Below are 12,314 nucleotides of genomic sequence, written 5' to 3' on the forward strand. Positions count from 1 at the left end.
GTTGCACAGGTTAAGTGCAACCATCTCATCCATGTTGCATGGCATGAGACCAAACTGAGGTCCTGAGAAAGGAGGCTATCATTTCCCCAATAGTATAATTGCCAAGGGGAGTTGAACAGAAATGCCCTAGCTGTAAATAAGTGTTTTTAGGGTACCGGGGAGGCAAGAAATGGCCCACATACCAACTAAATGAATTTGTGATCATCCAGCTGGGGAGTTGGGACCACCCATTCAGGAGCAGATGTAGGTTTTAAGGGATTTGAGGTGTATATGACTTGGTGGTTGTCTTTAATAATAAACAGAAATAGCCAGGTGCAGTGGCACACTCCTATAATCCCAGCAACTTGGGAGGCTGAGACAGGAAAAGTTTGAGGCCAGCCTCAGCAAGAACTTCATCAATTTAGCAAGACCCTATCTCAAAATAAAGAGGGCTAGAGGGAGGGAGAGGGGGCCAGAGGAAAAAAATAGAGGGAGGGAGGGAGAAAGAATACAATACACAATTTCTGGGGCAGCACTCAGGACCCTGGAGGAGTTAAGAGCAAGTCAGGGTACTGAACACTAAAACTTCATTATCTAAACAGTAAATCCACTTGAAGGCACACTGGAACTTGGCCTCCAAGAGAGATCTGCTGTATTTCACTGTCAGGCAAGGGTCCCAAACAAACGCTTCTTTTAAACTCTATAGTCACCAACATTAGGAAGCAAAACCAATCTGGAATACCAAATCTAGACAGGTGATAAATACTGATGGAACAGGAAAAGGAAATTCTGAACTATAATAACAAAGCTCTGTTCTATTTGTCACTGGCCAGAATATGATTTTAAAGCAAGTTCTAGGAATCTCCTTTGCCTAACAGGAACATGAAGTATAGCTTGCTAAAAGCACGCAGTGGGCAGGGTGGTCATCAGAACCCCTGCCTCATGGTCCTTTTCAAGGGTCGGGGTGGCTAGTTAAGTTCCTATGAAATTACCTCAGCCCCAGGAGAGGCTTTTAGCTCCCTCAGTCCTGGTTTCATGCTCATTCTTGAAATTCTGATTGGCTTACCTGGCACCTGGTGCTTTTAGAAAAACAGTCACAGTGTTCTCAGCAAACTGCAGGTATTAAACAGATTTAAAACTAAAGAGATGTTGTGGTTCATTACAAAGCTTGCCATATTTCAATAAGAAAGGGAAATGGTGGCCATGTATTAATTACTTACCTCAAAGCAGCTGCAAGCCTATTAGGTGCTCATCATGCTTTGAAATCTCGGGATGAAAGGGGCTTTGGAATCACAAAGCACTGTCACTTTTCTCATTGGGACTGTCCCTTGGTCCACCCAGTAATATTATTTTACAGAAGACAAATTAACTGAAGGCTTTTCTTTTATTACATCTAAAGAGCTCTACATAAACAGGTAACATTCAATAGGTAAACAATTTTTTTCCAATGCATGTAATAAATATTTTCACTTGGTACTTTTATACAAACTGACATTGGTCTACTATACATTTTTAAAAGCCATTTTACTGGTTTGGCATGCGGTATGGAAATCCTAAGAGAGAAAGTCTTAAGGCAATGAATCACAGATTTAAGTTCATGGAATTTATGGTAACTTTTATATCTGTTTATATACATTTTCCCCTTTGTTAATTAAACAACAGCAGCACACTCTGGGACCACCAGCTAGTCTCCCTCCCTCTTTCTGAAATCTAAGTTTTGTGTTTAATTAAAAAACAGAATTCAACATGTACTTACAAAAAGAAATTCTTACTAAAATAAATGCAAACGTGCTTTAAAAAGTCCTGAAGATCCTGAAAGTTTTATGTACTTGAAATTGTTTTAGAAACAATGCTTTTTCCATATTTATTAATTTACAGCTGGGATATATTTTCAATTTCACACACTTGTTTCAAAGGAACATCTACCCAAGAAATCACATCTTTCAGAAGCATAAATGAATCTTTCTTAAGTCAGTAATGATATAGAATTGTAATACTCTAAATCAATAATAGAAAAAATTTAATGCTCAAAACAGTCAACCAAGTGTGGCATGGTTAAGTATCAGAATTTAAAAAAGAGATGTGTCCAACAATGCCCACATAGCAATTAAAAGCCACTTCAACCCTGCCAAATAGCTATTTTCTGTGTGTATAGAGCTCTCTCCAGATGTGTACACACAGGCAGCACTGCACAGAAGGAAGGATATGTGCACCTATCATGAAAGACCAAGGCAAAGGGGTTGTAACAACTGGCTTCAAGATTCGAGAAACTCTATTTGTCCACAGACAGCATAGCAATGTTGGCATGGGTTGGGGAGTGAGTGTGGGCTGAGGAAAAGAGAAAAGTGGCTTAACTTCTTTTAAAAAATTAGGAAAAGGGTGTAGTGCATGACTCAATAATTTTTACAAATCATGAAAGTCTGATTGACTCGTAACGAACATGAAACCAACAAGTGATAACTATTACTTAATGCAACATCTTAAAAAGTTAACAACTGAAGGAAACTCCTCAGAGTGGAATGAACTATAAAGACAACTGAATGGTTGGTTCTCCTGTGGGGACATGACCAAAGCCACTGGACAGACATCTATTTCTCCCTATTACCTATTCTTCCCTTAGATTGGTATAATAAAGGGCATGAAGGGAAATTAACCCCTTCCAAAATTGGGCCAAGGAAAGCAGAGGTACGGGTTTTCAAAGAGTTTATAATTCAGCATCGTATACAAAGTTATTGATCGGAATTTTGAGACCACTAACAACAACAAAAAAGCAGAGAAAACAGAAACAAAACCCCAAAACAGGAATAAAGAAAATGGAATAAAGAAAACTATTCACTTAACCTATGGTAGTTGAATAGAAATGTTTTCTATTCACAATGTAAAATCAGAAACAGAGCTCTACAATTTTAGTAATTTCTACCCTAATCCAAATTTAGACACAAATTATGATACTATTCAAAATTAGTCTAAATTAATATGGCAATGAAAGTTCTTAAAGTGTTCACTCATCACAACTCCAGATTCATTTAAAAACTTAACTATTTCTTGTTTTAACTGACAATAAATTTTTTTATTGCAAATTGTTTTGTGACTATAACTCAGCCATTTATGTGTGGAATACACATGCGTAGGGGAAGACTATGTAACTCACTTGTTACTCACACACACTTGTTTATAAATACATATATACACACACACATATACATATCAACACCAACTTTTTTTCAAAATTCAAGTCAACAATTTAGTAAGAGAGATGCTGTAAAAACATATTATTTTTAGATGCCACACAGTCATGTGAACCATTAATTTTATCATACAGCCAAAAGACATAGCCATCTTGAATTCTACCTGGATTGAAGTAGGTCAGTGTTACCAATGCAAGGTTGAAATTGACAAGTTTATACACAAAAGTGGTCCTTCATCAACTCTGAGAAATACTAAACAGCTGTGATATAAAAACCCAGTCTGGAAAACTGGCAATCATTATCTTTTCTGTTAAACCTGTACTCTCAATCAACTGAAATACATTTTCCATATCTGAGAACATAATATCTTCTCTGATGAGGATTTTGGAACACAAGTAAACCACTTTTCCTTTCCTTCAACCTTTACTTATCTCCTGAAAAACAGTTTTCAATATATTTACATGTTCCACTATTTAGAGCAGATCAGATCCATTCATGAATTTAAAAAAATGACTTTCCTATGTCATGCTTGTCATTAAAAGATGAAGACAAAATAAACTAGGTATATAGGTTAAGAACATAAGTACACTCATAGAGAATAAAAATGACTAAGGTTCAAATGCATTTTGAACCTTGTTTATCAAGACAGTAGATTTCTATAGATCCACATGTGTGGTGCATTGCATTTTCCAAACAAAATTTACTTTTAGGGTAATTGACTCCTCTATCTTCTTTTTGAGGTGATGTAACCCTTCTGTCAGCTGCACAAAATACCCAGCAGGACTTTCTAAGCTATTATCACTTCCTACTTTGGTATGAAGATCTTACATGAAAACCTGTTACCCTGTGGCCAAAAAAGCAGGTATTCAGACTTGGCTTAAATACACAACACTGGCAGTCCAGATTTAGAATTGAGAACTACACTAAAGTGTATTATTCACAGGTCTAGTAAGCCTACTCCTTACCCAGACAGCTTTCTCCAGTATTTCTACAGCGTATTCTCAGAGGGGTATAGAGCAAGTCAGAATATATGATGGAGAACATGCAACTGGGATAGTTGATAAAGATACTCACACTTGAGTTCAAGACCTTTAAAGCACTTTAAAAGAAGCAGGCAACTAATATATTAACTGAATGCCAACTCCAGAAGAGAGGGAACAGTAATGACAGAAAAATACATACAGACACACACACTGAACACACACGCCCATGAGCTATGACCTGAAAATACATAGGGAATGAAAGTGGGTGGGACAGATGAGATTTATAACTTAAGGCTGGATAAAATATGCGCACACACACACACACACACACAAACAGAACCCAAGTCTGTCATTTTTAAAAAATGGTAATCAAACTATCCCCCCCAATCCCCTCCCCACAACAAAGCCCACAATTTAAAACGTCATACATGCAATTCCTTTTCTGCTTACTGCAAATAAAATAATGCCATTGAAGTAAAATAAAACCAAAACCATAGGACAGATGATGAAAAATCTTCAGAATCCAGAAAAAAAATGAACTGAAGGTGGCTTGTGGGTGCTTTTTTCTTTTCTTTCCTTTTTTTTTTTTTTTAAAACAAGTGTTTTATCAGGCAGTCTTAGATTTATATACAAAAGTAAAACTGAAAATATAGTTTTGTTCTCTGTACATTTCTTTTAATTTTTTCCCTAAAAAAAGGAAAAAAAAAACACGCTGTACTTTTCTAAACAGAATAAGATAAGACAGAGCACAAAGTTCTCTTCTTTCTGCCAAGTTCATTTAATCTAGGATGGGTAGGAGCAGCAGGGGCAAGGGATCAGTCCAATGAGATAATGTCTGGTATGATGCCAAAGATGGACGCTGTGTCCGTGCTGCTCCTGTTTGTGACAGTGTGGCTATGGCTCTCCCTCAGGCTGTTGGAAGACACAAGGCTGCTGTTGCTGCCACTACTGCTTCCATTGGTGGTTGGCAGGGAAGTGCTGCCTCCTGCACTTAACTGATCGAGGAACAACTGTGAGGAGGTATATGGGAAAAATCTCGACGAGTGCAGGAGGTCTTGATCATCTGAGACTGCTGCTGCTGCAGCGGCAAGCAGGGAGGTGCTGTAATGCTAGGGAGGAGACCAAAGACAAAACACGCTCGTTATACTTATAAAGTAGACATTTTCTCTCAGCAAAACAACGTCCTAAGTTTACCATATCCTTAGTATCTGTTTCTGAAACATAACATTTGCAAAATCAAATGGCTTTATGTAAAATAACTGGATCATTGGTCTTGAGAGACATTTTTGTATCTGAAACTGGCAAAGTTTCTTGATTGCTTTTTGCTTTAGTCTGTATTGCAAGAGATTCTCAAAATTCTATTCCCAATATGTTTAGAAGCAGCAGAAAAGCGGACAGTTTACCCTCTGCTCTTGAGATACAGTCATGCATCGCCTAAGGACAGGAATCCATTCTAAGAACCATGACACCAAATGATTTCACCATTGTGCGGAAAAATCATTTGGAGCACACTTACACAAACCTAGATGCCAGAGCTTAGTACTTGTAGGCAACTGGAACACAATGGTCTTTGTGTACCTGTATGTATCTAAACACAGCAAAGGCACAGTAAAAACACAGAAGATGTAAAATGGTACACCTGCATAGGGCACTATGAATGGAGTGTGCAAGACTAGACATTGCTCCAGATCAGTGAGTGAGTGGCAAGTGGATATGAAGGTCAAGGGCACTATAACTGGAGACTAGAAACATTACAGTTAGGCTACACTAAGTTTATTTAAAAAAAAAAAACAAACCTTTTTCTTCAACAATAAATAAACCTTAATGTACTATAACTTTTTTACTTTATAAGTTTTTACACTTTTGAAAAATATCCACCCTTTTCCTTTTTTGGTACTGAAGATTGAACCCAGGGCCTCACACAAGCTAGGCAAGTGCTTCAACACAGAGCTTCATTCCCAGCCATTATATTTTGAGACAGGGTCCTGCTAAGGTGCCCAGGCCTCAACTTGCAGTCTTCCTACCTCACCCTCCCAAGTAATGGGATTACGGGTGCATGCCACTGAACCTGGCTTTTTTTTTTTTTTAAACTGATTCTTTGTAACGATACTTAGCTCAAAACATAAATACACTGAATAGTTATACAAAAATATTTTCTTTCTTTATATCCTTATTCTATAAACTTTAAAAATTTTTGCATATTTAATTGTTTTGTTAAAAACCAAGACACAAAAACACACATTAGCTTGGGCTTAAACAGGGTCATCATTACCACTGTCTTCTACCTCTACATTCTGTCCCCACTGAAAGGTCTTCAGGGAAAATGACAAGCATAAAGCTGTCATCTTCTGTAACAATATTGTCTTCTGTAGTTTCTTGTGAGCTCTTCCTGAGGAGGTGGCACTCTTCAGAAATTTGTCCACAATGAATTGCTTTGTTTGTTTTCCTTTTTCATTATAGATTTGCTTATAAGCAGATAATGCACCACAGACACTCCTCTCTCTTAATGAAAACCTTTTGATGTTGGGTTTCATGTTTTCAAAAAATTTAAGGCCCTTGTTGAGGTCTGCAAAATCTTCCATACCCTTTACTTTGAATTTTCTTAGGGATTCTTCTTTTTCTTTTCCCACAATTTCCTTTTCTTTTGCTTCTTCTTCAGCTATGCATTCCTGTTCTAATTTCCACAACTTCTGAATAGTCAATTCCTCAGGAGTCACCTCTAGGAATTCCTCAGTGTCATCCTCTTCCACACACAACCATCTCCACCACAATCTTGTTGATTTTTGCAACTTCCTCATCCTTGGCAAATCCTTTGAAGTCAAGGACAAACCTCCTGAGTGTCTTCTTTTAGATGCTATTCATACAACTCCTTGGTGACCTCAGCCCAAACCATGTTTTTCATTCATAAATGCAATCCTTCCAGAACTACATCAGCATCTTCTGCGTCCTCCTCAGCTGTAGCCCTAGTCCGAGCAGAGGACCTCCTTAGGTAATAGGCCTTGAAAGCCGATGTAACTCCTTGATCCATTGGTTGGATCAAAGAAGTGGTGTTTGGAGAGAGAAACACCATTCTGATAGTAAGATACAGATCATTAATAGAGAGGATGTGTGGAAGTATTATAAACAATAAGCAAAACTTGAAAGGTATGTTATAGTACTTCACTGCACTGGCACAACAATTCAGGAAGGCATCTTGGGAGAGAAGTGACTTCTTATGGCTCCTGTAGAACACTGCAATGGGTGCTTTCAAGTCTTGTTGTCTTCAATGAAGCAGATCCTTTAATAGCTTCCCCCTCACTTTGTTCTTGTCTTTCAAGTTCACAGCTACAGTGGAATGGGACATGCCTGACTGGTAAGCAATAACTATCACTAATGTTTCACAATTATAGTCCTTAATCAATTTGTATGTGTGTATATGAGGTGTTGAGTATTAATCTTGAACACACTAGACAAGTGTTTTACCACTGAACTATACTCCTAGCCCCCTAATGACTTTTAATTTTGATTCCAGGACATCACTTGATGCCCTCTGACTGGCAACACCAGTAGTGAATTTTGTATGGTTAGAGGCCAGAATGAACAAAGCAACACAAGAGAAAATGATGCTATCAAGAGATGCAGTAAATGAGGCATACGAGGCTGCTGCCATTTAACATGTATTATCATTATCAAGTATTATGCACTTTACATAATTGTATGTGCTACACTTTTATACCACTAGCAGCAGAGATTTGTCTAAACCAGAATCATCACAAACATGAATAATGTGTTGTGCTATGACATAACAATGGCTACAATGTCATGAAGCAATAGGAATTTTTCAGCTCCACTGTAATCTCATAAGATTACTGTCATACACGTAGTTTGTCCTTGATCAAAACATTGCGGTGCATGACTGTATTTGGCCAAGAAATCTATCAGCCAATATGAACTTCCCTTTTTCTTTAACCAACTAACCAACACTACTCTTATTACCTGCTCAGACAATAGTGAAACCAGGAACTTTTATTTAAATTACTAATGCCATAGCAATAATTTATTTTCCAAGATAAATTATCATTTCTCCTGGCTACATTTTATACTTTTGAATATACAATTAAAATAACAGTAATTTTGTTTTCATATAACATACCTGATTGTCTCCTGATAAGAAAGGAAAGAAATCTAATCCTGTGGGAGAAAAAATTATTTTAGTTTTGAAAAAAAAAAAAAAAACCACAAAATAAAAAGAAAACAAAAAACAAAAAACCCTTCCAAATGCCCCAATACTCCAAAAACAAATAGAAATCTTAATTCTGTCACTTAGAATTTTATCTAAACATGAAGAGTTACGCTGAATGTTTTCTCTCTCCCATCTCTAAATTATGAAGGTTTAAGTCCAAGTCTTAGCAATGATTTGCTCTCCCTGTCACTCCATTTGAGGGACATGGACCATCACTAACTTATTAAATCTAACACTGATCCCTTGCTTTGATTCCCCTTAAATAACCAACCTTTCAATCTACTCTAACTTTCCACAAGTACCTTAGGAGGAAGGGGATTATTTTGGCCCTGATTTTATAGATGAGAAGGTTGAAATTTGAAACAGGTCAAGCAAATTGTAACACAGATTTTCCTTCTCTTTCCCAAATTCACTCATTTACTATCACATGTACATTCCAGCACCATCTCTGCAGTGGCATGAGGGGAAAGAAAGACTTGAGAGGGAGTGTGCCTGAGAGCTGGTGTAGTGTACATTCAAGGCCCAGCCCTGATCCCTGATTGTTGGGATTCACTGCAAATTGACCCCTTCTTATCACATTCTTGCCTATATCGCCAATGTGTAATGTGAAAAGCAAGTAATTAACACAAATGAAATGCTTCATTATATATAAACTAGTGGAAAAGGACAACAAGCAGATGTAGATAAAATATGACAGAAAGTACTCTGGGGATCACTATCTATACTAGAACAGATTATAATATGGTGATCTACAAAATGTGTAGCACCATGGTTAGTGTCATGTGTCATCTATGTGGTAAATGGTATGGAAAGATACTTAGCAAGCTGTTAAGAACAGCTATTACTTCTGGAGAGTAGGCTTGGGAGAAGGGTAGAGAGAAAATTTCACTGTATATTTCTATATTGAATTTTGAACAAAGAGCGTATATGGCTTTTTGTAATAAAAGAAAATGTTTTTAATATGTTATTAAATTACAGATACATGAAAACAAGCTGCAATTCTTTGATAACATAAATGATTATTATGAACTCAAAATACTGTATACAAATAAGTAAACTAACATTTCAAACTGCTTTTGAAAAGAAGGATCAGGTTCAGGAGAACCAAAATTAAGACTTTCAAAATGTCTCAATTCAGCACTATCTAAAAGATAATAACATGGTTACACATAATCCCTACTCGTTATGACTAGAATCAGGGAACAAAATGTAATGCCCATCGATATCAAAATTCAAAGTCACAAGTTTGAAGTTGTTAAAAAACAACTTGTAAAATATTTTGAAGCTCATAAAACCTAGTCATCATTGCACTAGTTAAACACTGATAGCGAAACATTGGCTACCGATGAAAGAACCATCAAGGAAATACGTCAGTTTTTATAACCACAGTACATTATTTCTCTCAATTCCCTGAGTCCAAGACCCTATTCTCGCAATCTTCCAATTCTTCCTACATAGATCAAAGACATTCATAATACTGTGTGATAATACAGAAAAACCAGTGACTCACCTTGTAAGTCATAAGGCATGGGTGTCACGTGAAAAGGATGCCTGTAGTCTTGGATGAGGGAGGGGTTAATGTAGCTTGTGTCTACAGCAGGAAGGCTGGGGGTGCGGGATACTGGAGATGCTTGATGTGGAAGACTTAAAATGCTGTAAGAAGGAAATGTTTACATAATTTTCACAAGTCAGTTTAATTTTTAAGTTTTTCAAAGAAATGGCTGCAACTCAGTGTGCCCTAGCTTTTATGCTGGAAATAAAACAAGCAAGCAACATATAGATGATTCAAAATTATTAAGAAATAGTTTGTATGGAATAATAGCATTTTACAGAGGTTATAGGGAGAACCAAGTGGAGCAATGGTATCCAACATTCACAAACCAACACTGTCTTTGGAATATCATCACACTCTCAGAGGGCAGGGAAAAGCACAACTAAGCCACTGAAATAGTACACAAGTGAGAGGTATTTACAATAGACAAAATCCTGAAACCTTTCAAAATAAGTGCTAGAGGATTGTCTAGTGAGAAGCATAGGTATATTCTAGCAAAGAAAACAAGACTAGGAGAAATCTGAGGAATCCGAACTGTTAGGAGCAAACAGCTGGACCCCAAATTTTAAGCCTGGTAAGAATGAAAACTGGGTAGTTTATCTTGGCATCCCTAATGCCCAGCAAGTCATCAGCACATTGTTAGCATAAAAGACCTGCTGAAGCCAATGATGGTAGCAACACCAGGCAAGGTCACGCTCTAAAATTAACAGGGCTGGGGATGTGGTTCGGTGGTAGAGTGCTTGCCTAGCATACGTAAGGTCTTTGGGTTCAATGCCCAGAACCACAAAAACGAAATAAACAAACCAGAAAGCAGTAGAGAGTTTTTAAAGGGAGAAGAGTATGACTGAAGAAAGAAAAAAAGGGCTCAAGAAAAAAAAAAAAAAAGTGAAATATATTTAAAGAGCTGGAAAATTAAATCATTTTCTTTCTTTACCCAAAATTAAGAAATAGAAGAAAAGAGAGAAAGGGGTGATAAAAAGGGAATATAAAGCTGATTTTCAGTCCTGAAAATAAGTAAAATAAATAAATAAAGGTCATATGTTAATCTGTTCTTTTTTCCTCTATAAGAAGCTAATAAACATATAAGATGGGAGAAAATAACGAAGAATGAAGGAATAAAACAACTATCTTTCACTTTTGATATTTCATGTAAAGTACCTGGGATGAAAGGATGCAATTTTAATGGTACAAAATAATCCAAAAGACACCAAAGCTGGACTTCCCAGGAAAGAGTTCTAGATATGAAAATATCTACCACATTTTTATGAATGGAGTAGGAAGCATAAAACACTTATCTACCTCATGAAAGTGTTCCATCTAATGGAAACTTAAACCTCTTACATCTACAAAAAGTACCATGTTCCATTAGCTGTATCCTCTGACAATGCCTACAAGAGTACAAGAGAGAAAAAAGCAGTTGAAATGCTAGTCTTTGCAAACATATTGGTATACTAAATTGTATAAGAAATTTCTTCATGAACCAAACAGTTGTTGAAGACAACAAAATATTTTACATTTTGGTGAGGTTTGCCTCTTTCTAATTCCTGAAAGAAAAAGTGCTTTTTCTTTCAATTCTGTGATAATATTTTGAAATACATTTCTACCTTTACAGTGCACAGTAACAAATATGCTGTGCTTAGGTTTCTAGTTATGGGCTACCCTTTACTGGAAATGGTGTAAGTATCGGCTATGGTGTTATTCTCCTAAAGATGTAAAATTTAGATTCTTGTTTTTATCTAGAAATAGAGAAAGGTCTGGCGTTTGCAATACTGTATCTAGGTTCAATTAGTCTCTGGGAAACTCAGGAAGCAGTCAATGCATCTAATGTAATTTTCCAAACATAATAAACAGAGCTATTTTTTTAAAAAAAACAGTAAAGTAAATATCCAAAGAAAAACAACAGATTTCTAAACAATTATGTTTTTCTTAAAGAAACAATGTATAGTCAGAAAGTAAAGCTACTGGATAGTTTACAGGTATACAAAACTTATTAATATTCTAAAGAGTAAAAAATAATGATACAATTAAACAAATATAATTTATATATTGGAGAGTTTTATAAAATATTTTAATGCTACAATTATGGCATTAAAACAGAAATCATATGACAATACGGATGTTCCTCTGTATCTAGGAGACTAGTTCTAGGACCTACAGCCTACAGATACAAAAATCCAAGAATGCTTAAGAACCTTATTTAAAAAACAAAACAAAACATCTCTAGATTACTCATAATATCTAACACAATGTAAATAGCTGTTGGGAATGAAAAAGGAAAAAGTTCTGTGTGTTTGGTACAAATACAGCTTCTTCCCCAAAATTTTCAATTTGAGATTGCTGGAATTCATGAACCTGAGGATATGGACCAACTACATATTTGGTTATTCTGT

General features: G+C 36.3%; 1 protein-coding gene across 5 annotated transcripts in view; it reads right to left on the reverse strand.

Annotated features, from left to right (window-relative positions):
• Nucleotides 1-1,344: 1,344 nt before the first annotated feature.
• The window catches only part of Pias1 (protein inhibitor of activated STAT 1), a 130,608-nt gene continuing 119,638 nt past the window's right edge, over nt 1,345-12,314 (reverse strand). For 4 of the 5 annotated variants that reach the window (XM_005316729.3, XM_078049400.1, XM_078049401.1 and 1 more), the window contains 3 exons: nt 9,883-10,025; nt 8,283-8,320; nt 1,345-5,259 (listed from right to left, as the gene is read on the reverse strand). In XM_005316729.3, the coding sequence (XP_005316786.2) occupies nt 4,966-5,259; nt 8,283-8,320; nt 9,883-10,025 (475 nt within the window). In that variant the 3' untranslated portion in view covers nt 1,345-4,965. The remainder of the gene's footprint in view (nt 5,260-8,282; nt 8,321-9,882; nt 10,026-12,314) is intronic. The other variant, XM_078049402.1, reaches the window with a different exon arrangement.

This window comes from Ictidomys tridecemlineatus, chromosome 5 (genome assembly GCF_052094955.1).
Source record: "Ictidomys tridecemlineatus isolate mIctTri1 chromosome 5, mIctTri1.hap1, whole genome shotgun sequence".
In the NCBI taxonomy this organism is placed as follows: domain Eukaryota; kingdom Metazoa; phylum Chordata; class Mammalia; order Rodentia; family Sciuridae; genus Ictidomys; species Ictidomys tridecemlineatus.